Source organism: Condylostylus longicornis, unplaced genomic scaffold (assembly GCF_029603195.1).
Source record: "Condylostylus longicornis isolate FDR11 unplaced genomic scaffold, ASM2960319v2 ptg000857l, whole genome shotgun sequence".
NCBI classification, from domain to species: domain Eukaryota; kingdom Metazoa; phylum Arthropoda; class Insecta; order Diptera; family Dolichopodidae; genus Condylostylus; species Condylostylus longicornis.
The window spans coordinates 7,081-29,970 of NW_026578799.1; the positions used below are offsets into that span (position 1 = coordinate 7,081).

Consider the following 22,890-nt stretch of genomic DNA (forward strand, 5'->3'; position numbering starts at 1 on the left):
CCTACACGATAATGTTAAAACCAGAACTTGGAATTCAACAAACTTCATGGGGGAGGCTTTCGTCGTTTACCTTCAAGCGGCGTATTTTCTGAACGGTCGTTGGAACGAAGGCGTCCAGATGCTTCTGTGTGACCCGTTGACCTGAAGTGATTAACCCCGATGTTGTTAGATGTCTTCTGCATTTGAACCACTCGCGAGTTTTGGGCAAGCTGGAGAACCCCAAGACACGCGTCACTGAGACATTCATGATCAGACGTGTTCCATCAAACGAAGGCCTTCTGTTTTCCTGTACATAAAATAACAAAAATCACTAAAAAAAATCAGAAAGGACCACCGCCTTGATGATAGATTATGTTTGGATCGTTCCTCAACCACCAACAGCAGTCAAAGGGAAGCGATGATGCTACACAACGGGAGCGATGATCATGCTACAACAACAACGACAAGAACATCAACAACAACATGTATCAAGCCTTCCTCAACCCCATATGGAAGTCAGAGGATTACTAAATCGAATCCGTCTTGTTTTTTGTTCCTTCTCGAGCTCCATGAAAACACCCGTTACCGTGGAACCGTCATCACGAATGATTTCATTGATGTCATTCGATCCCACATACTTGTTGGCTCCATTTTCTCGTAGGCACCATTTATTGTCACCATGAGGAAGGAGACGGAGATAGACGCGCTCGGTTCCATTAGACTGTAACAGAAGATGGAGAATGAAAATAGAGGTCGTGAAGAAAATGCTCACATTTTTGACGACAATCGCCGATGCAGCAAATGGCATTCCTCCCCAAGACAGGGAGAGGTCTGTTGGACTTTCAAAAAACCCAGGAGATAGACCTTTTGGCGTCTTAATCAACAGCCAATTATCAGAGGCTGAAGGCTTCGCTTTGCATCCAGCACACAGTTGAAGCTTTTCATTAACGGTAGTAGTCGCGTCTGAAAGAAACAAGGTACAAAAATGTTTAACTTTCAATCTGCATACTACTGATGACAACTTTTGTCTCAGTAATCCAGCTTAGTACGAGATGTCCACATACCTTGGGTGGATGGCAGATCCGTGTTACAGCTGACGCAGAGAGACTCTTTGGAAAAGATAAGTGATCGCGGGGCGTCGACATTGCTCTCGTGTTCGATCTTGAAAAATGCACTTAGAGCTTCGAGACAGGAATTTGAACGGAGAAGTTGAGGAACGTGGGCTTCATCTTGACTGAAGTTGAACGCTGGTTTCCAGTCGCCACTAACAGGAACCTCTTCTTCTACGTTCGCAGAATGAATCTCGAGGATCTTAGCGACCGCCACTCGAAGACTTTCACAAGCTTCACAAGAACACTTGGACAAGAGCTTGGCAAACTGGAGGGAATTTGCAACGATTGTGAACGCAGGAGAATAATCTGAAACATCAGATGGACTCTAAGCAACAGCTGATGTTTTCATTAATTAAGAACGAAAGTTAGGGGATCGAAGATCATCAGATACCATCGTAGTCTATAAACTATGCCTGGTTACCTGAACCAAAGAATCCGAGAACTTTTTTATGTCTGAAAACGTAATCATGAAATCCTTCTGGCTCTTTAGGTGACCATTTGCCTATTCCCCACTGAAAGACTCGGATAGAGTACAGCGATTGCACAGAGACTCACTTTGGCGTTTGCGCTGTCTATTCGTGACTCCTTTGCTCCCGATCGAGAATTGTTGGATCCCTTGGCTGCTGTTACTCCAGATTGAGAATTGTTGGATACGACTCCTGTGTTCGATCCTTGAAGAACGGTGGTATCAGTCCATCGTGTTGGCACTGCAGATCCAGCATCCGATTGTGACGGGTTTGCCTGTCGCAGTTGTAACAAGGCAAGGATCGTTGGGTCGAGGCCCCCGAACTTGCGTTTCCGGTGTCGTCCGCCATATTTATGTCTATGTCTGAGAATTTTGCGCCTTCTCCGCTTTCTCGTTTTGCGCTTCCGGGACTTGTTGGCTTCAAGGAAGTCTTCGTATACTCCGCATAAATCCGGAGAAGTCTGTGGACATTCCAACAAAGATGCATCACATTTTAAGAATGCTTCGCCCCCAGCGCGACGCCAGTTAAAGGCAAGGGCCCCTCCCAGAGAGTGCCTTGCAAACGATTCCACGGATGTTGCCTTGCAATTCACGTCAAAGAGTAACTCCTCGTTGTCCTGAAGACTTCGGACAAATAGAACATTGACAACACAACCACAACGGACAATATTATTGCGAGCCTGTGAACGCATCTGTTGTTGCTGTTCCCGCTAAATATAAGGCGCCATGAACGACATGTAATTTCAGAAGGCGAACTGTGTGAAGTGCGACTAACTGCAGAATGGCGTTTTCAGATTCGGACAGCAACGACAGGTTAAATCGCCGTTTGGCTGATTACGGAATTCTTTCATCAGATGATGGGGAACATGGAAGAAAACATTCAGGGATTATTGCTGATGGACGACGGGTGTCACGAAATGATGAAGACGTTCGTGATTCATATCGGAGAAAAGAAGCTCAAACGATCGACGTCGACCGCCTAGTTCTTGTTCAAATGTCTCACAGCAGTTCTTCGTCTCATGATACGCATCGCCACCACCAACCTTACGTCCCTTCAAGCGCTGAAAGACGCAACTCCGAGCTGACGGAGAAACGCAGAGACTCAGAACTGAGTCCACGGCCGAGGAAGCAAGAATCTCACGCTTCTATTAAAGTTGATAAACCAAAAACGCCTTCTTCATCAAGACGCAGTCTCTCGCGTCGAACACACGAAGACTTGACAAGTGCTTTAAAGACCGAAAAGAAAAATCCAGCTTCTCAAGTGAATCGTCCTACACCAACGCTACCAATTCCTGCAATTAACGCTGCTCAAGTCCCTCCCGCCATAGGGGGATATCCCGCTCGTCAGCACGCACCCGTCCCTTTACATCCAGCCCTCCCACAATATTCTTCAATCCAGCATGCTTACCCTCAGTTTCCTCAGCAGTATGCACATCCATACCTTAACAGCAGTCCTTACCTCAACAGAAGTCATCCTTCTTACCCTCAACCGTATGCACGAGTTGGAGGTCATCCTTATCCCCAGGGTGGAGCTTCCCGTTTCGTCTCTGGAGCACCACCTCGTTCTTTCACTCCTTCGCCTCTCTCAGGATCAGCATTGAACAACATTCCTGTAGGAGTGACGCAATCGCGCGGGTTGCTCCTGTCTGAATCCGGCCATAACAGTGAGCCTCATTTCGGTTACCCCGATGACGCCGACAATGTCCCTCTTGGTACTGCCAACCTGATGGAGTCCCAAGTGATTCACATCCCAGTTTTTCGAACAAGAAAACGCATATTGATGAAGCGTCAACGTCAGGGATGTTGTGGCTATCTCAACGTGTTTCAATGCTGCAACGCCCCTGATGGTTTGTGTGCGCCACTCAATTGTTGTGGATGTCTAGATCGTGAAATTACAACTAAATTTTTCCCAGATGGAGCATCAAAATCCAAAGTTCATCAGATATACTTGCCGTGTTGTTCGAGTAATGATTGATTCATCTGATTCTTTTTGGGAAGTGTTTCACACTTTTTTGTGACTGAAGTCAAGTACCAATATTCACACTGTTTTTTGTGACTGGAATCATGATCGGTATGGACTCTGAAAAGCCACAGATAAGGCACGGACTCTGATCCCTGTCCCGAAGATGTGCATGTGTCCCGGGGTCCCAGTCACGCATCACACAGAAATAAGTGCATCAGCGAACCACATAGCATCAAACATCTAATAACATCAAGTTTTGTTAATCTACCTTTCTTCTTCTTCAACATCAATTAATCAAAATGTCTGACGGTCCAGCCATCGGCATCGATCTCGGCACAACCTACTCTTGTGTCGGCGTGTGGAAAAATGACACAGTAGGTCCATTTTTTCTGTTGCTTGATTTGACAACATTCTTGTTTTTAGGTCGAAATTATTGCGAACGACCAGGGAAATAGAACGACTCCAAGTTACGTCGCGTTCACGGACACCGAGCGTTTAATCGGCGACGCCGCAAAAAATCAGGTCGCAAGAAACCCTGAGAACACTGTCTTTGATGCGAAACGGCTGATCGGCCGAAAGTTCAATGAAGCCGCCGTGCAATCAGACATGAAGCACTGGCCCTTCAAAGTGAGATCGGGCGAAGGCGACAAGCCTTTGATCGAAGTTTCCGTTAACGGCGAGACGAAATCCTTCCATCCTGAGGAAATCTCCGCCATGGTCCTGCAGAAGATGCGCGAAATTGCAGAGTCGTATTTGGGAAAGTCCGTTAAGAACGCAGTTATCACGGTTCCTGCATATTTCAACGATTCTCAACGTCAAGCGACAAAGGACGCCGGAACCATCGCTGGCATGAACGTGATGCGCATTATCAACGAACCTACTGCCGCCGCCATTGCTTACGGCCTTGACAAGAAAACTGAAGGCGAAAAGAATGTTCTCATTTTCGATCTTGGAGGAGGTACATTCGATGTCTCTCTCTTGAACATTGAAGATGGAATCTTCGAAGTCAAGGCAACAGCAGGTGACACGCATTTGGGAGGTGAAGATTTCGACAACAGACTTGTCGATTTCTGCGTCCAAGACTTCAAGCGCAAAAATCGTGGCAAAGACATCGCCGGAAACCATCGGGCACTCCGTCGTCTTCGTACTCAATGCGAACGTGCCAAGCGAACATTGTCCTCGTCAACACAAGCAACCATTGAAATCGACTCCCTGTACGAAGGAATTGACTACAGTGCCACTCTTTCACGTGCCCGCTTTTGAGGAGCTTTGCATGGACTACTTCCGTGGTTGCATCAGTCCCGTAGAAAGTGTTCTTCGTGATGGTAAAGTCGATAAGCGCTCAGTTCATGAAGTCGTTCTTGTTGGTGGATCCACTCGAATTCCAAGAATCCAACAACTCATCACTGAGTTCTTCAACGGCAAGGAGCCCTGCAAGTCAATCAATCCAGACGAGGCTGTTGCCTACGGTGCTGCCGTCCAGGCTGCAATTCTTTCTGGAGAAACCTCATCCGCTGTTCAAGATCTCCTGTTGTTGGACGTCGCTCCACTTTCTCTTGGACTCGAAACAGCTGGTGGTGTGATGACTGTCCTCATCCCCCGTAAACCAAACCATTCCAACCAAGAAGTCCCAAACATTCACAACATACTCCGATAACCAAAACATCTGTGCTTATTCAAGTCTTCGAGGGGCGAGCGTCAATTCACAAGGACAACAACCTGCTCGGGAAGTTTAACCTGAATGGAATCCCTCCTGGTAAGACTTCCAAGCAATATTAGAATCTATTGTTATATCACTTCAGCATGAAATGAATAGAATTTAATTTCACTGTGGGGCGTCGCATATATCTCGTTGTCTCTTTCAGCTCCTCGTAACGTGCCACAAATCGATGTCACTTTCGATATTGATGCCAACGGTATCCTGAATGTCAACGCTGTAGAGAAAAAGACAGGACAATCGAGCAAGATCACAATCACCAACGAGAAAGGCAGATTGTCGCAAAATGAAATCGATCGTATGGTTGCTGAAGCAGAGAAATACAAAGCTGAAGACGAAGCACAGAAGGAACGTATCGACTCGAAGAACGCCCTCGAGAACTATTGCTTCTCAATGAGATCGACCCTCGATGAGGAGAAAATGAAAACCGTCATAGATGCAGGTGACAGGGAGAAGGCTGAAGTAGCTATCAAGGAATCCCTTGATTGGTTGGAACGTAACCAGTTGGCCGAGAAGCCAGAATTTGATGCTAAAATGAAGGAGTTGGAGGCTGTCTGCAACCCGATCATGATGAAGGCGTATCAGGCCGCAGGTGCTGATGGTATGCTGGCGCTGAAGGAATGGGGTGGTGGCGCTCATGCGCAACCAACCAACGGTCCAAACTGTTGAAGAAGTCGATTAAATGTTTCACGATTTAGGTGATGACTAACAAGTGAAGCATAAAAAGTCCCTTCTTTTTACCGCTTTTTTGCACTTTTTGTCGAAATTGTTGCGCCAAAACGCAAAAAAACAACATCAAACGTTCAAAAATATGAACAGCAGCTGTACTATGGACTCGTTATTGCGCTGTTTCCTGTTTGTCTCACTTCCGGTCGATCTTGCGTATGTGTTGAATTCTTGATGGATCAAATTAGCTGACGAAAATTTTTATACTATGTAGAGGGGCAACTGTCCGACAGGATATTGCGTTTCCTAGCCTCTTAACAAGAATTCCGGCTTTAGAAAGCATACGGCAGAACTCTCCATGCAAAGAGAACTCCTCAGGTTTTGATTCGGACATGACGAGAAAATTCGCATGAAGAACAGAAAAACAATTTTATAGCTTTTAGCAGTGAAGCCTAGCATATGCCTCTGTCGTAATCATCAGTACATCTATTCGCTTCCTTTTTTAGTTCTAGAAGCTCATCAGTGAATAAATGCCAAGCAAAGCTCAGCGAGTATTTCAGAACGGGTTGAGGTTCATCATCTTCTGAGCACACACTATCCGAGTCCCGGAGCTTGCGATCCTGTCCGCAAACAACAGAAGCGTCAAGACGACAATGAAAAGGAAGTGGAAATGGAACACGTACCCGATCACGCGCTTCGTCCTTTGCAAGAATCTCAGCATTTGCCTTCAATCGCTCCCTATGAGCCACCAAGTAGCAGGCGGAAGCAAGGGCGTGGATTGGACCCCAAATCTCTTGGTCCATCACCAGAGTCTCAATGCGCAACTGCATACTCGGCTTCAGATCTCGAACCGCAATTTCAAGCTGCACGATAGGACTGTATGAGACCACAGGTAGCACCGTAATCAAACTAGAGCACAACCTTCACAGTCGTCGTGACTTCTTAACATTTTCCTAATTGTCGTTACCCTTGTCACGCTGGTCACGACGCACTTTCATCGTGTTTTCTTTGACGAGGCATCCAGACATTACCTCTCCTTCATCGTACTGTGCTGTCAGAGAAGCATTACATTTTAAACGTCCGGATGTGAATTAGATCTTACCATATTCGTTCATAATTTGAGTGAGCTGCACAACCGGACACTTAGTTTCAAACAATGAGACCCTACGGACTAACCTCACTCAAGTATATTTTATACAGTTTTTCCGCCTCGGCCAACGTTAGACAGGAAATCCTTGTGTACCAGTTCAAGGCAGATGCCGTTTTCAGAAGCATTCGAACGCTCCAAAAATTGAAACTCTCGCGGAAGGTGGAGATCTGCATCCGGTCTTCGCTGTCCCGTTTTGTCCCGAAACGGGAACAGGCACCAGTGGGGCCCGACATATCCAGGAGCATACCTTCAGAACAAGGGACAGGGAACGTGAACGAAACTATTTCAAATAAGGGTATGCGCACGAACCATGACCCGGTTCTTAACATGAGCAGCAAAAGTCCGTGGGTCTCACCGTTTCCTTCGTTGATCAGCCTGATGGGAGAGTCCAGCTGGTCCATACCGTCTTGCACCATGATTAGCCAACAGCCTTCCAGTCCCTCCTCCAAGCTCCAAAACGGCACTTACTGGAGACTCATTGGAAACTTCTCCTAACGGTCGCCTCGCCTGGAACGCAAGAAATCAGATCGAAAAACGCGTCAAAGTGTTTGAAGACGTACAGACACCTTGAAGACGAAATAGCGTTTTTGTGTGTGATAGCCCATCGAGTTCATAATTCCACTGGGGTCTCGTCGGTGCCTGTCATTCACCGACTCTTCATCACCCCAATCAGGAATGAAGATATCAGCTTCGTTGGGTTTTGATTGGATAATCGTAATCTTTACGCTCTAGGGTTTGAACCCCATTGGCTCTCTCCACCCGAATCTGATGGAGTCGGACACCTTCGCAAGGTGATTGGCGAATCCCAAGCGGCTGAATAGAAAGGAGAGTTCAAAGATTCATCGTGGCGAAGGGACACTTACTACATTCCATCTCATCTGTACCAAATACCCTTTTCTCTTTCCATCATCGAACGCCCATCCTGATGGAAACAATCTCAGGGTGATAATCAGACACTAGGCGGTCCATTGTAACGATAAGATGGCAGATCTGTGAGCTATTAGATAAAAACCAGTCAGCTCTTCCAATCTCCCCTCCCCAGTGAGAAACACTCAAGCATTCTCACGGTTTTGTGCTTGAGTTGCTCGGCCCGACGTATCGCAGCAATACAGTAATAACCCGTCCTGAAAACGAAATGAAGCCGGAAGCCGAGAGCCGGAGCAGTGTTGTACCTGAGCGCTCTGCTATGGCTGTTTCAGCCTTTTGGACTTCATCAAACAGTTTCCCATTAACCGATTTTGATTTGAAAATTCGCTGCATTACACCAGGAGCCTACAAGAAGCAGACACTCGTTAAATTTTGGCTCAAATTGTAGAAGTTTATTCAGTAGAACAAATCGATGGCGTACTGGGATGGGAACCTTAAAGTGTGGGAACCGTCTGCTCCGAAGCTCGTTGGGGAGGATTGCCGGTTCTCTCGATTTTGAAAAATCAACTGATCACACAAAAATAGAATTATTCTATAGCAGCAATTGGTGCAAGAACGGGACACTGATAATAAAAAGAAGTTACCTGCCAAACTATGCAGCCTTGCTAATTCGAGAGCGTCAGGGTGGCTGGCCTGTCCCAAAACAGGAAGAATTTTGGGACCGGTTTAGGAACTACCAAAGATAATCCGGTCGGTTAGGAAACACTAACCTTCCCATTTTCATAGATATGACGACTGTGAACTACTCGTTCGTGGTTAGCGGCGATAATTCGCATATTGTTGTGAAGCAGAATTTCAACAAAGTTGATCTGAAAAGAAGTCACGATATCGATGAGAAACACGAGTTAGAAGTGCAACACCCACCCTCAGGAGCTCCAGTAGAGGAACGTTCGGGGTGGCTTGACGGGGCCCTTGAATGGGATGTAATGAAGGGCGGGCTTTGGAAACTGTCCCTTCTCGAAAATCTGGAGTAGGGGTTCAACAAGAGTAGGATCCCAGCACACATGGTATTGATCTCCTGAAAAAAAAACAGATCATTGTCGTCCTCAATTGCAATCAGTTCAACAATCCTTACCGTCCAGATCGGATCCGCTCAGCATGTTCGCACAATCGCGGCGCCCGAAGTACATCTTTGTTTGCTCCCAAGCTCCCGCTTGTTGAGGGATTTCATGGAATCCTGGATGAAACGGGTGACACGTTCCCTCGCGCTTCTAGACGAAGACAATAGAAGCCGAATGGATCAGAAGGAAAAACTTTTTATCGCAAGGGAAAAACTTTTTATCGCAAGGGAAAAACATTTTATCGCAACGGAAGCTTCCTACTTGGGGGAATACAATGACATCTTCATACTGAAGTTCCGGGTAATCAACCTGAAAACCAAAACATGTTGCAAAAGTAGAAATTGAAGAGTGCCATGAGAATGCGAAAGCAGGAAATCTTCGAACTCACTGCGTAGAACATCTGAATGTCGCCTGGATGTACAACCGGGCACTTTGTAACGAAGACAGGCCCTGTTACAGTCAATTTGTAGGTGTTCCCTGAGAGCCTCCATTTCTGGCTTCTTTTCTCTCTCATTGTTGTGAAAAACCGATTCGAAGACTTCATCGTTACTCTTACAAAAATTTCGGGCATACCACGCCCGTTGTCGTACTTCAGTGTTCGTGTTTCATCTGATATGCCGTAGAGATTTGCTCCTTCCTGAATGTCGGAAAAACAACAAGCAGCTGCACATCGCATGAAGAACCCGTCGACCTCCTTGGCGCCAGCTCCAGCGGTTAGACGGGATTTCAGAAGACGCACCCGAACAATAATCCTGGACTTCGACTGAAGGGATTGCAGCGCAAAGATTCTGCAAGTGTTAAGAAAACTTGAGACATAGGGATCTGTGAGGGGAATTCCTGCGTCCAACATTCGATCAATTGATTTCATTGCGTCAAGCTTGCAACCACTTGATGCAAGGAAATATTGGGCACGGTCTACAGAGATAAAAAAACATTCAGAGATTAAAATATTGGGGACAGACTAAAGAGATTAAAATATTGGCTCTGTAGAGATGAAGATTAATCATCATTCGAGAAAGAACTCACCGACACTTTCATCACAGCGGAGTGCTGCTTGAATCATATCATCCTGAAGATTGATAATGGGGACTTCACCGACACCAATCGTGTCAAGAATTGTGATAATCTGAAGGATCAATGAATATAAGAGCAAGTTGGAAGGTCGCGTTTGCCTACTTGTCTGTTGAGAAAGTAGGGGCGTGAATTTACTAAAATCGATAATTTCGAAGGACAAATCATCTGCAAACAAAAAGAAGATCGAACCCATCACTCAAGACAAAATCACCTGCAGGAAACTTCCGCATGGACTTCCGGAAAATCACCTTTAACTGTGATTTTTGGGCGGTTTGCTGGGCACGGAGGATACGGATTCTCATCAATGAACCACTGTTCGTTCAACGAAATAACGCCTTTGTACCCTGAACGAGGAGCAAACACACAAAATTCCCTTGCACCTTCTCCATCGCACAAATGGTACCTTGGAATCGGATCTGAGAGGAGAGGAATAACGAGTATCATCATCACAATGTTGGAATTACTTGGATGGCGTGAGGCAGGAATTTCAAGTCGAGTGTCGTTCGGACAGTTTCCATAATGTCTCGATCACAAAAGCCAACACCGTCTGTGAATATAAAGGATCCAGACTCAGGGCGATTGTCATCGATGGGGGCCTCTTCGTCGTCGATGTCGCCGAACTGTTCCGGATTCAGCTCGATGACATGCTGCGTGGTGCTGAACCATTGACCTACAACCAACCAATCACACCAGTCAAACTAGTCACCTTAGCAGCAGGAGTGGACCCTCCGCTGCAACTAGGATACCAACTTCCAGCTGATAATTCCTTCTCAACCCAATCTCGCCGCGACCTTCCCAATTCCTAAAATAGACGCATAAGTGAAAACACACTCGAAGAGGATCAAAGAAATCAAATTCAGGAAAACGAAGTCGAATTCGAAGACAGTTATGGTTGGTTGCCTCACCCTCGCATTTGGAAAAGTCGCCAAAGGAGTTGACAATCTGCCCGATAGTCCATCCGTTATCGTCGTCGCGGAAAAAACCATGCACTTGACGTGTTCATCTGACTAGACGAATATCCAATGAGCCGGTACCGACAAACGTCATCAAAACAGCGGATCCCATCCCTCATAAGAAGATCGATCCGGTTGGCGAGATGCCTTGAGGCATTATCCTGAAAAAAATATGAAACGGGTTTCCAGAGAGTAACGACACCCAGCGTCTACATGACACAAGCTTACATGACTTATGAAGAGCTCTCGAGTGTCTTCATCAACATATGCAGAGCGAAAAAATCGGTCCATGACCTGAACAGCCAGGCAGATACTATGGAGACAGCGGAAATCTTACACTCTGATTCTTGCGAAGTGCTCTGTTTCCAGGCTCGGCGTCCGGTCCTCCAATAAGGCTGAAAAATCGAGTCAAAAAATCGTTATCTGAAGATTATCTCGTACATTCGGAAAGGAGTAATTACGAAATGAAAGACTTCCAATAAAAAGAGATTTTTGAAACTCAAACTGGCTGGAAAGAACAAACTGAATTCCCAAGAAGAGGAGAAGAAAGGCAGGTGCTGTACGGTACGCTCTCACATGTCCTGCGCTTCATTCAAATAAAGCAAAAGCCTTCCTGGTAGATCCAAAACGGGATCCCCTACTCTTGTTTCTTGGACGATTTTCTGAGACACATTTATGAAACAAAAACCCAGAAAGATTTCAAACCTCACTCGAAGAGCGTAAAACAGATGGGCATCGGAACGCTTGGATTGATAAATTGTCAGGAATTCAGCATCAAGAACTGCAAAGGGATCTGCGCAGCAACCCATTCGCTAGCAATGCCATCGTCATCGCTATGATACGTGGATTATCTCTCAGAGTCTTCATTCTGGGGATCCATCTGAAACAACAGCAATCATCTAGAAAACGCTCTAGCCTTCAGTGTGCTGTTTTTATTGCTTCCTACTCGATAAGACGCTCTCCTTCCTCCTCTAGGCGAAGCTTCAGGAACTCCAATTGGGGCTCTTCTTTTTTCATCGCCATCGAATGTTCGGACAAAATTTCGCGCAGCTTTGGTAAACGTCTACACAAGACAAAAACGCGCTTCTCGCAAATGAACACGTGAGCGTCTGCCCTTTTTGAGATCTAAAACAACATACGCGGGAATCCTTGTTCGCAGATTCTACTATGATTGCGTTGCCAGATACCAATCCCTGAAAGTTTAAAGAAGAGAATAAAAGAGGGGGAGACAAACAGCTACGTGAAGCGGATGCTTGGGGGGACTTCTCCCACGATGGCGCAGAGAGTCCCAAAACAGAATTACAGGGGTTGTAGTCTCGAATCCATTCCACCTGCACACGATATTCTGCGTTCAGCAACATTGGGACTTCTTCTTACGCGACCAAAATCGGACTCTTTTCCTTCTGTCTCCTCAGGCAACGTAGAAGCTTGACGGAACACCTAGAGATGGAGAAAGATTGCTACAGTTTTTACTCCTGTTGACGCAATGTCTAAGGTGAATCAGCGTGATTTGTGTCCAAGATATCTCGTACTTTAGGACAATATCTTAACCAAAAGAGAAGCGCTCTCCATCGTCGTCCTTGACGGTCGCGATACTTGGGTGTGAAAATGCGCGCTCTTCTGAGAGTTGTAACTGGAATTTCGATCCTGTATTGAATTCTACCCCTAAAAATGAAACAAAAATTGAAGATGAATGAAGAACAGAAGTTTAAAAGAATCTTCGGTTTTCTACAGATTCAAAAAATTCAGAAGAAACAGTGATAGAATAGTCGACCATAGAGTGAGCTTCATTTTATTGGGACTTTGCTGCTTACTCTTCAACAATCCACTTCCATATGGAGCCAGATGATTCGCAAGGTCATGTCGATGACAACAGAATGTCCTTCATCAAGAGCAGACTGGGGTAAAATTTCCCAAGCAACTCTCTGGAAGTCCAAATGGGCGAGCGGAGGAATCGAAACTGTCGTGATAAAGGAACTTGATTTGTTTGCAGATTCCCATGATTCGGAACGTCAGACATCTGAGAAAAATAATGACGAAGTTGGCCCGCTGATAGAAACTTGGGCTTGGAGCTAAAAGATAGATCGCGTACTAAATTTCCCAATTCGGACGCGTCGTGCATTAAATGTCACAACTTCGCTTGAAGCGGAGGGTCTAGAGTGAAAAGGTTTCGACGGGCTTCAAATCGTGGTCAGGCACTCACATAATGTTGGTCTTGCCGTAACCAGGAAACTGGACTTTGAAGCCAAAATCTTCTTCTTTTCTCTTCTGGAACAATTCGACGATTCGCTCAGCGACACGCCGGCTGCAAATGGAACGCATTACACAACCTGCAAATCACGCCACATACTTATACAGGACAACAGTGAATCCCTTTTTTGGTCTTGCGCACAACGAAAACACATCCGAAATTCTCTGCGGATATCAGAGAATCATGACGCTCATGTTTAATCCAGGATCTAACCAGCAAAATACGACCTGGCCTCGCTAACAGTCTTAAATGGACATTCCTTTTTTTCAATTGGCTTCTCATTTGCCTCAGTACTTTCATTTTTTCCTTTTTCTTCCTCTTCCTCGTCTTCTACAATAACCTCAATTGCCTGCAATTCTGAAACTTTGCATTGTTGAAATTCATTATACTGTGGGTCGATGGTCGGAAAGCTTCCATCGTCCTTCCATCTAAGAACAGAGAAATCAGAGTCGCATAGGAATCAGCGTCGCAGTTGTGACGCATTCACTCACACTCGGACAAGACCGTTTGCGTCGCGTTCCATCTCGCTCACGACTCGTTGACGAGTTTTTTGGATCGGCTTTGAAAAGTACGAAAGGAAGTCGTTCGAACACTTAGTCTATTTCTTACTGTCTGCCGGATACGCAGGGTGCGATTCTTTCGCCCGGGTCTCATCGATTGGACGCTCAGAACGTCTGGTGTTACTATACCCGTTGTTGTACTCGGCATTCTCATGATGTCTGTGATGCCCACTACCGTAAATCAGGTCGTTGTAGTAAAGGTACTCCTCATCGTAATAATACAGGTCTTCGAGATCCATGGCGGGCTTAGATAGGGTTATAGCCACCTGTGCCTAAAGAGATCTGAGCGCAGCCCTGGTGACTAAAAACGCAACGTTCCAATGCCAGCAAAGAAGATCTACCGTTCCTCAGGTAAAGCAAACCTCTCAGAACTTCGACCTTGCCTCCAGCTATAGCAGACATTTTGGCGGTTCCTGCGGGGCTTCATAAAGGCCAAAGAGGTGATCCCCCCCTCAATAGATTCCACTTAAGGTTTTCCTATAGGATGCATCGGAGTTGTAGGAGGGTCTCCTGAATACACAGGGGCTCCATATTTTGCCGCAATTTCAGCAGAGCAATCGGTACGATGAAGGAACACACTCTCTTGATGAGATTCGTTTTCAATGTAGGGCGCTGATGTCGTTCATGTCTTTTGCCACCCACTTGCAGCAATTCCGATCAAATGCTACAGTCCCACATTAATCGTTCATTCAGTAAGCCGTCTCTATCGCTCGATAGAACTTGAACCTCCTCTTCTAGCTGTTCGACTCAGTCGATGATTATGATACAAATTCAATCGTTGCCAAAGTAAGTCCTTCCGAATCTTCTGCTCGTCAAACTTTTTCTGTAATAACGATGTCTCTACTGAACAGCTCTCCCGATTCGATGCTCTTGTTGTGGGACCTGGCTGTGGCTCAACACCCGCAATGCAGCGAGCCATGCGGGATGTTATCGACCAGGCAGCCCCTACTACTCCCCTTGTACGTCTATGGTTCATGATTGTTGATGCTTTTGGGACATTGCAGATTTGTGACGCGGATGTTTTCCGCGCGGGACCTGAACTCTTTCATCAGCTGCGAACGCGCCCCCGATGCATTTTTACTCCGAATATTCATGAGCTTTCATTGATGGAAGATTTCATGAGTGGCATACAACTAGATCAAGACCTCAACAATGTTCTATTCCTAGAGTGTAATCCAAAAACACACCGGTACAGTTTTGCTGACCCCTTACCGGATGATGTCACTTCTCGTAAGAAATTGATCACAATAGGCTTCATTATATTTGCCCTTCATTATATTTGCCCTTCATTATATTTGCCCTTCATTATATTTGCCCTTCATTATATTTGCCCTTCATTATATTTGCCCTTCATTATATTTGCCCTTCATTATATTTGCCCTTCATTATATTTGCCCTTCATTATATTTGCCCTTCATTATATTTGCCCTTCATTATGTTTGCCCTTCTCGATTGTACTTTCTAGTTATCAAGCGAGCTGTCGGTTTGATTCGCTCTTGTTCCTCGTCGGTCATCGTCGTGAAAGGGAGTACAGATATTATCACCGATGGCTTCTCTGTTTTGCTGTGCTCTACTGAAGGATCAAGACGGCGTTGTGGTGAGCGCCTTCGGTGACATAACCTTTCACAGATGTGTCTTTTGTAGGGGGGACAAGGCGACATTCTGGCAGGGACTCTCTCTGCAGTTTTTGGATTCTTGAGGTCGCATGAGAAGGTCGTCGACAAGGCCGATGAGAAGCGCGCCGGGGACTTCTGGAAGAAGTCAACACTTACATATTTCGAGAAACCCGATCTTTACAAAGAGGCTACGGTTGGCATTCCTCTTGTCGCAGCACGAATGTAAGATGAGTCGCACCATGCAAGAGTCTATCACGCACATGTTCTGTCTCTCAGGGCTGCCTCTGTGGTGCGCACGTCTGCAAAGAAGGCTGAGAGTCTGTGTAACGGATGTAAGCAGGTATTTGAGGTCGTTTAATAGTTTCGTTCTTCGCAGATATAACGGCGTCTGATATAATTAAGCTAGTCGGCCCAGAGCTTCGATCCATTGCTGAGGATTGATATGTCACTCTGTGATATGAGATCAGTGTTTTGACAATCGTTGAGACTTCGAGATCAAAATCAAGTGCAAAGCGAGGCAGATGTGGGTTGAATTCCAGCAAGTCTCTCTTTCATGTCTCGCATGACATCCTGGGAAGACGAGGATCATTTCGATCATCGTCGTGTATATCAATCATCCATCATCGTCATGTATATCAGTGACATGATGGAGTTTCCTCAAGACTCACTTCTTCAAGTGAAGTTTTGTTAGTGGATGCGCGACGGTGTACACGTTGGGACTCTCCTGTTTCTTTGGATGACTCAACAGTTCTCAATGATGATAGAATTGCTTCAGTCTTCACGATATAAATGTCCTCAATCTTTTTCCGAAGTTCCGTTTCGATTGTCTCCATCATTGGCCCCATTATTCTTGAACGAGATAAGGACCATTACGACATCAACAAAGTGATGCAGCATCAACAAAGTAATCACAATAACGTACTCCAAATGACTGGCTGGGACATCTTCCTGGGGGGCACCAGAAAGCACGCGCTTTTGAACGTCTTTCTGAGGGAAAACGAAAAAGCGATTCGAGGTGGAAACTCTTATCATTTCCAGCGAACCTTTTCAGTCAGCGTCGCTCCAAGATCAACCATAACAAGGTCTTGAGAATTGACGATCAGTTTGAGTGAGACAGTCGAGACGAGACGGTATTGCACTGAAGATTGGAAAACCCGTTTGAATGAGCGAACCTTCTCTCATTTGCATTGAAGACTAGTTCCTTTTAGGAGTTCCTCTCTACTCACCTGATGTCGTTGTTGTTGTCACTTCGAAGACATGACTCGAATTCCAAATTGCTTCTAACGGGACTTCATGGGATGCTACACCCCACAGACATCGACGTAGTGTCCCAAGGCAGTTCTTACTTTTGTACAACAGGAACGCAGCGGAGAAGCCTCCCTCTCCAGCAGGTTTACTCCAGACGAACGCAGACGAGACGCCCACCTCCAAAGAATGCCGCTCGGTATTGATCAAGAATGTCGTTAAATCGAACTTCCATCTCACGAAGCGGTCCGCTTCTGGAAGAAATGACGGAACAGGCGACTAAAAGAGTCCCACAAAGCGGCGAAGAAGTACAACGGCAACTGTACTTTGCGCTGTACCACAATGCTTTCAGTGATACTGCAACAGGCTCACGGTATCAATCCTTGAGCGAGATCATCGCCCCCTATTATCGTTGAAGACAATGTCCCTTTTGTGGGTGCGGGAATTATATCCGCTTCGACTTCTGGGAAATACTTATTCGACCATGGGGATCGATATGAATCCCCATCTCTGTTATAATCTGAACAGATGAAATGTCGATTCGCCGAAACATCAAAGAGAACTTGCAAACGGGCGATCAACACGATGGAGAATCTCTTCAGAAGATTCTGGAAGCAAAACAGCTAAAAACAGAATGAATATCAGTTCATTGGAGGGATGTCAAAGTTGGACCCAGTGGCCACAAAACAATAACAGTGATTGCTTACTTATACCATAAAGGACCTTCTCGAGTTCCTGCGGTGGAAGAAAATGAAGCAACTGGGATACTGGAGGAATGGCTGTCATGATCGATGTTTTTTCTAGCGGCTCTCATTCACCTTTTAAAAATCTGCTTTTTTCGTCCCGCTATATTTCAGCACTTGTCCTGCACTACGTGCATGTCCGAAACTCTCTTAGTGAACCTGTTATCTCCGTTTGTATAGCGCTTAGTGTCGTTGTTCTTGAACACTTCTACTCCTGTCTCATTGTGGACGCCTCCTGTGGCATCTCCCGGTTTGTTCTCCGGTCCAAATCTTGCCTAATTTTTCAACTTCATCGTCTCTCAATATGGCAGCTGTGGAAACCAACGGCGGGACGTCTGATCAGATGGATCATAAAGAGCGTCAACAATATATAACGCGCCTGCCATCAAGCTCTTTGCTGTCTCAATCTCTCATCGCAGAGCCCAACAGCGAGGAATCTAAATACGGAAGTGTTGATCTCATCACACTTAAGGTCAACTCGGTATGCATCCATCGGCAATTCTTCGTTGCATTTTCTTATTCTGGCAGGAGACTGAAAATGAAGTAGTCGGATTATTGTCCTCCCAAATTTCTTCTCTTCCTCCAAGCAAGTTCTCTTTTCAGAAATTCGCCTTTCAACTCTTTCTCTTTCTTGTAGGCATTTCTTGGTTCGTCGCGAAGTCAACAGAAGAGGCTGCCACTTGGATTCTTCTAGAAACGCAACTCTCGGCGCCGAAATTTTCAGAAGCTTCGTCGACGATATCGGCGTCCAAGTTGACGACAGCTGAAGTCACCCCAACTGAAACTGCTACGACTGTCGTCCCCAAGCCGGAAATCAAGATTATCCGACAATCGAGTCGGTTCATCGAGGCCTTCAGAAGTTCTTCGCCGTCAGGTCCCAACTCTCTCGCCGAATTCCTCTCACGTGCTTCTGCGCTATCCGCGTCTCCTCCTGTCATGGCACGTTCACGCATGATTGTTGCGCCTCTTGCTTCTCATCGGAAATCCCAATTGTTGTTCGCTACGCCTCCAAAGGTGCAGAAGTTTCAGTCGTATTTGGCTGTGATTCTTGAAACTGCTAAGACAAAGATTGGTAAGCTCACAACATGATCCCATCACACAAATTAATGTATTATTGAATATTTCCATCAGGGCAAAGCGGCGCATTCATCGAATCATGCGCTGCGTTCGAATCAAGCTTAACACTAGAGACAGAAGAAGAGACGGGGCTCGTTACATTTGAGGTGCATCAAGATCTCGAGGCAACAGCCAGTGGCAGACTCTTCACTGTCCTTTATTACTTCACGAGGTACGCGCATTTACCGAGCGCATGATAAGAGCCCTTCCTCTCCAGCGAGGACACATCAAAAACATTTCGTCAAACTTCTTTGTGGAAACGGTGGCGTCGAAGCGTCTCGGCTCTAGTCGAAGGTCCGCCAAGGCTTCAGTTTTATCAAGGAGTGTTTGACAGTCGACTTGAAATTCAATCCTTGCGGACAAGCGCTGAAGCCGTCCCGGGCGCCGAAGTCCCTGCTTCCTCGAGCAAACTGGAAATTCCATACAAAATCAGCTCCATGACTCCCACGTCGATGGTTTCCCATGTTTCGAGAAACGATCAGTAAACGTCCACCAGCTCTGAGTTTCGAATGCCTTGCTGCCGATTCCCTCAAACCAAAGGACGGAACAGCAGTCGTAGCGCGTGACATGAGACTGGATCCATTCTCAGATGCCCTGCGTGAAAAGTAAAGAGATGAATTCACTTTGTCAGCCAACGAATCTATTTTATAATTCATCCATTTTTGGCGTCATCGTTTCCCTCGATTTGACTTTCCGCTTCTAATCGTCTTCAGCGTTGATGTTCTTTTTCTCTCAGACACTCCAAATTTTTGGCCAAGAAATCTTCTGTCCTTGGTTTACCAATTGATGGAAAATCCGATAATCGGACTTTCTCCTTATTGAAATCTATTCACCGCTATTTGGGTTTACACCGAACTGACACCGCATGGGTGTTGCGAGAGTGGATTCCGAATGTCAAAGGAGTTTATATGATGGGGGACTTCAATCAATGGGATCGACATTCTCACCCACTCACAAAACTGCCGGTAGAACAATTTGGTGAGGACGTTTGGAGTATCACCTTGGAACATGGGAGCAACCGTGAGGAAGTTCTGAGACACAAGATGAAGTATAAACTGCATATCGTAACGCACAGCGATCAAGAGATTGATCGAGTGCCTCCATCAGCGTCGGTCGTTTGGAAATCTGAGGACGGCAATGAGGTCTACGATGCTGCTGTATGGCACCCTCCCAAAACGGAGTGCCATGAGTTTCAGCATGCAGCACCATCACGCCCAGAACGACCTAAGATTTACGAAGCTTACGTGGGATTTTCGTCGCACCAAATGCGATTCGGAACATACAATGAGTTTCGAACGGATGTCCTCCCTCGAATTCATCGCTTGGGATACAACGCGCTGGTTCTCGTTGGAGTCCCTGAGCACTCGTTGACGTCAGTCGGTTGGGAAGTGACCAATTTCCTCGCCCCTGCCTCTTCATTTGGGACGCCAGAGGAGCTGAAGGCCCTAATTGATGAAGCGCACAAGTTTGGAATTTACGTGATTCTTTCGATTATCCATAGTCATTCATCGGCATCAACTGCAGCAGGGTTGAACGAGATCGAAGGAGGCGATGGAGGATTTTTCAAGAGTGGGACATCTGGGACTCATCCACAGTGGAACTGTAGACTGTTCGACTATTCGAAGCCAGAAGTGTGTCGATTCTTAATGTCCCAATTAAGTTGTTTCATGGATTTATACAAAATTGATGGATTCCGGTTTGAAGGGTTGACGTCGATGTTGTATCATCATCACGGTGTTGGTCGAGACTTCCGCGATTATAATGATCTAGGAAGATATTTTTCATTTGAAGTCAATGATGAAGCATCAGCGTATTTGATGCTTGTCAACGATTTTATTCATTCAATTTCACCTAAAAAGAATCATGTGTTGACAATTGGGACAGACCACTCGCGCATGCCAATTCTAGCGCATGATTTGTCCGAGGGAGGATTGGGTTTCGATTACCGCATGGCACCGCACATCGCTGATGAGGTGGGAGTCTCTACAAGAATAAAAATTATCAATTTATTTAGCTGCACTGATAGGATCAAACATCGATAAAATACATTTGTCTGTCATTGAAGATTCATCACGAATTTCGTGTATCAATTGAAGACATCGCATCGGTCTTTTACGATTTTAATGGATCGTTGATGATCGGTTGTAATAATGGATTCATGATTGTTTTTGTTTGTAGTGGATCCGACAACTTTGTCATAGCGATGACATCTTTATAGAAATGTCTTCAATCGTCAATACCCTCGAGATTCGGTCACCATTAGAGAAAACGATAGCGGCATCAGAAACCCTAGCCAACTCCTTACGTTCTCGCCGCACACTTAAAGTCGCAATGTTCGCCTGGGAATCTCTTCACACGCACGCTGTCGGAGGCGTCGCACCTCACGTGACGGAACTCGCTGCTGGTCTCGCGCGACTCGGTAAGCCCTTGCCTTTGCGGTGAATCGTTTGGATTCGTTCCGCGGGCACCGAGTATCGTTTCTTGCGCTTCATGTACTTAGCGACAGAAACTCTCTTGGCGCGTTTTAGGACATGAAATTCACATCTTCGTTCGCGCCGTTGGAAGTGTGTCCCAACATTCAGTCCATTATGGTGTCCATTATCATGAATGTCCATTCAACTTGAACTCCGACTTCGTTCAAGAAATGCGAAATATGTGCGACAGTTTCATTGGTCACCTTAATCTTGTCGAGCAATACATGGGACAGATGTTCGACATCTGCCACGCGCATGATTGGCTGGCAGCGAAATCTCTGGTTCAGGCCAAACACCAGGTGTGGGACAAGGATGACGGCCACATGCATGTCGTTTCTGTAGTTCCATTCGACATATGATCCTGTCTGTTACAGGGTCACACTTGTATTCAAACAATGCATTCTACAGAGTTTGGACGTTGTGGCAACAATGCATACGGGGGCGAATCGAAGAGGATCTCAGATATTGAGCGGGAGGGGTGCCACATTAGCGATCGCATCATTTGCGTCTCCGGAGTTCTCGCGGACGAAGTGTCACATTTGTTTGGAGTTCATCGTCAGAAAATTCAAGTACGCGTTGTTCAATAGGCCACCAGACTTCCAGCCCAGCATTCCTCATTCTCTCTTCTACAATATCGTATCATAATATATTATCATGTATCATTATGTGTTTTCCATATCCCAAGTGTTGCGGATTCACCCAATCGTTCAGTGCTACAACTTCTTATCAGGTGATCTACAATGGAATCAATGCGTGCAATTTCGATGGCTTTGAAGACGCTGCTCCTATCAAGGCACGGTATGACGTCCAACCCGATGGAACCGATGCTTCTATTCGTTGGGAGAATGGCAATCCAGAAGGGACCTGATCTTTTGATTGAGGCCATTCCCTTCATCTTAAAATTTAGAGGAGATGCGAAATTCGTATTAGTAGGAGATGGACATATGAAACAGAATTTGATCAATCGAGCACAGCAATTAGGGGTTGCACATGCATGTCGATTCCTTGGAGCGAAATCGGGGGCTGAGCTTAAGTCTCTATTCAAGGCGTGCGATGCGGTAGGTGTGATCTTCCGGGCGTCAAATGCAGTCAGCACTTTAGGTCGTTGTACCCTCCCGGAATGAGCCGTTCGGGATTGTTGTCCTAGAAGCGTGGTCAGCATTCAAGCCAGTGGTTGCGACAACATGCGGAGGTCCGCGGGGATTTCGTTTCTCCAAACACAGATGGTGTTCTGGTGGATCCAAACGCAAGCAGTATCGCTTGGGGATGTTGTGAAATTCTCAGAAACTTCGAACATGCACGAGTAAGTCGATTGGCAAGATGTGGACGCTTCTATTTGTGGTTATAGTGGATGGGCGAGCGAGGTCGTGTGAAAGCTGCTTTCAGCTTTTCTTGGGATCGAATTGCAAAGAACACGGAAGCGGTTTATTACGAGCAGCTCAACAAACACGACTCTCCTCATAGCGAGGGAGGGCTTGGCGGATGTAGCCTCGCTTTCAGGTTGATGGGACCTGCAATGTACGAGCACATGGGAATATTTGATCAAGTAGGTCCGTTGATAACGACGTCTGAGATGGATGACGTTTTTCAGAATGATGCGATTTCCAGAGGTCTTGCTCTTCATAAGATGATTCGCCTGATGACTTTCGGGTTGGGCGGAGAATCATATTTGAATTTTATGGGAAATGAATTCGGTCATCCTGAGTTCATTGATGTCCCAAGGGGGGGAAACAATTTTTCATTCTATCATTCAAATCGTCGTTTCGAGCTAGCCGACGACAAATTGCTGAAGTACAAACATTTAGAAGTGAGTTTTT

At 45.9% G+C, this 22,890-nt stretch overlaps 2 protein-coding genes across 2 annotated transcripts; both read left to right on the forward strand.

The window, feature by feature from the left end:
- The first annotated feature begins 3,798 nt into the window (after positions 1-3,798).
- LOC129618387 (heat shock 70 kDa protein-like) lies at positions 3,799-6,777 on the forward strand. The gene is given in 7 exon segments (XM_055533138.1): positions 3,799-3,894; positions 3,944-4,777; positions 4,779-5,123; positions 5,125-5,181; positions 5,183-5,276; positions 5,386-5,901; positions 6,452-6,777. Coding segments are annotated over 7 exon segments (2,247 nt in total). The 5' UTR covers positions 3,799-3,819.
- Positions 6,778-19,061: 12,284 nt separating this feature from the next.
- LOC129618388 (uncharacterized) lies at positions 19,062-21,018 on the forward strand (the record flags this gene model as incomplete). The annotated part of the gene is made up of 3 exons (XM_055533139.1): positions 19,062-19,204; positions 19,336-20,572; positions 20,778-21,018. Coding segments are annotated over exons 1-3 (1,621 nt in total), but the record flags the coding sequence as incomplete, so codon positions are not given.
- Between the last annotated feature and the right edge of the window lie 1,872 nt (positions 21,019-22,890).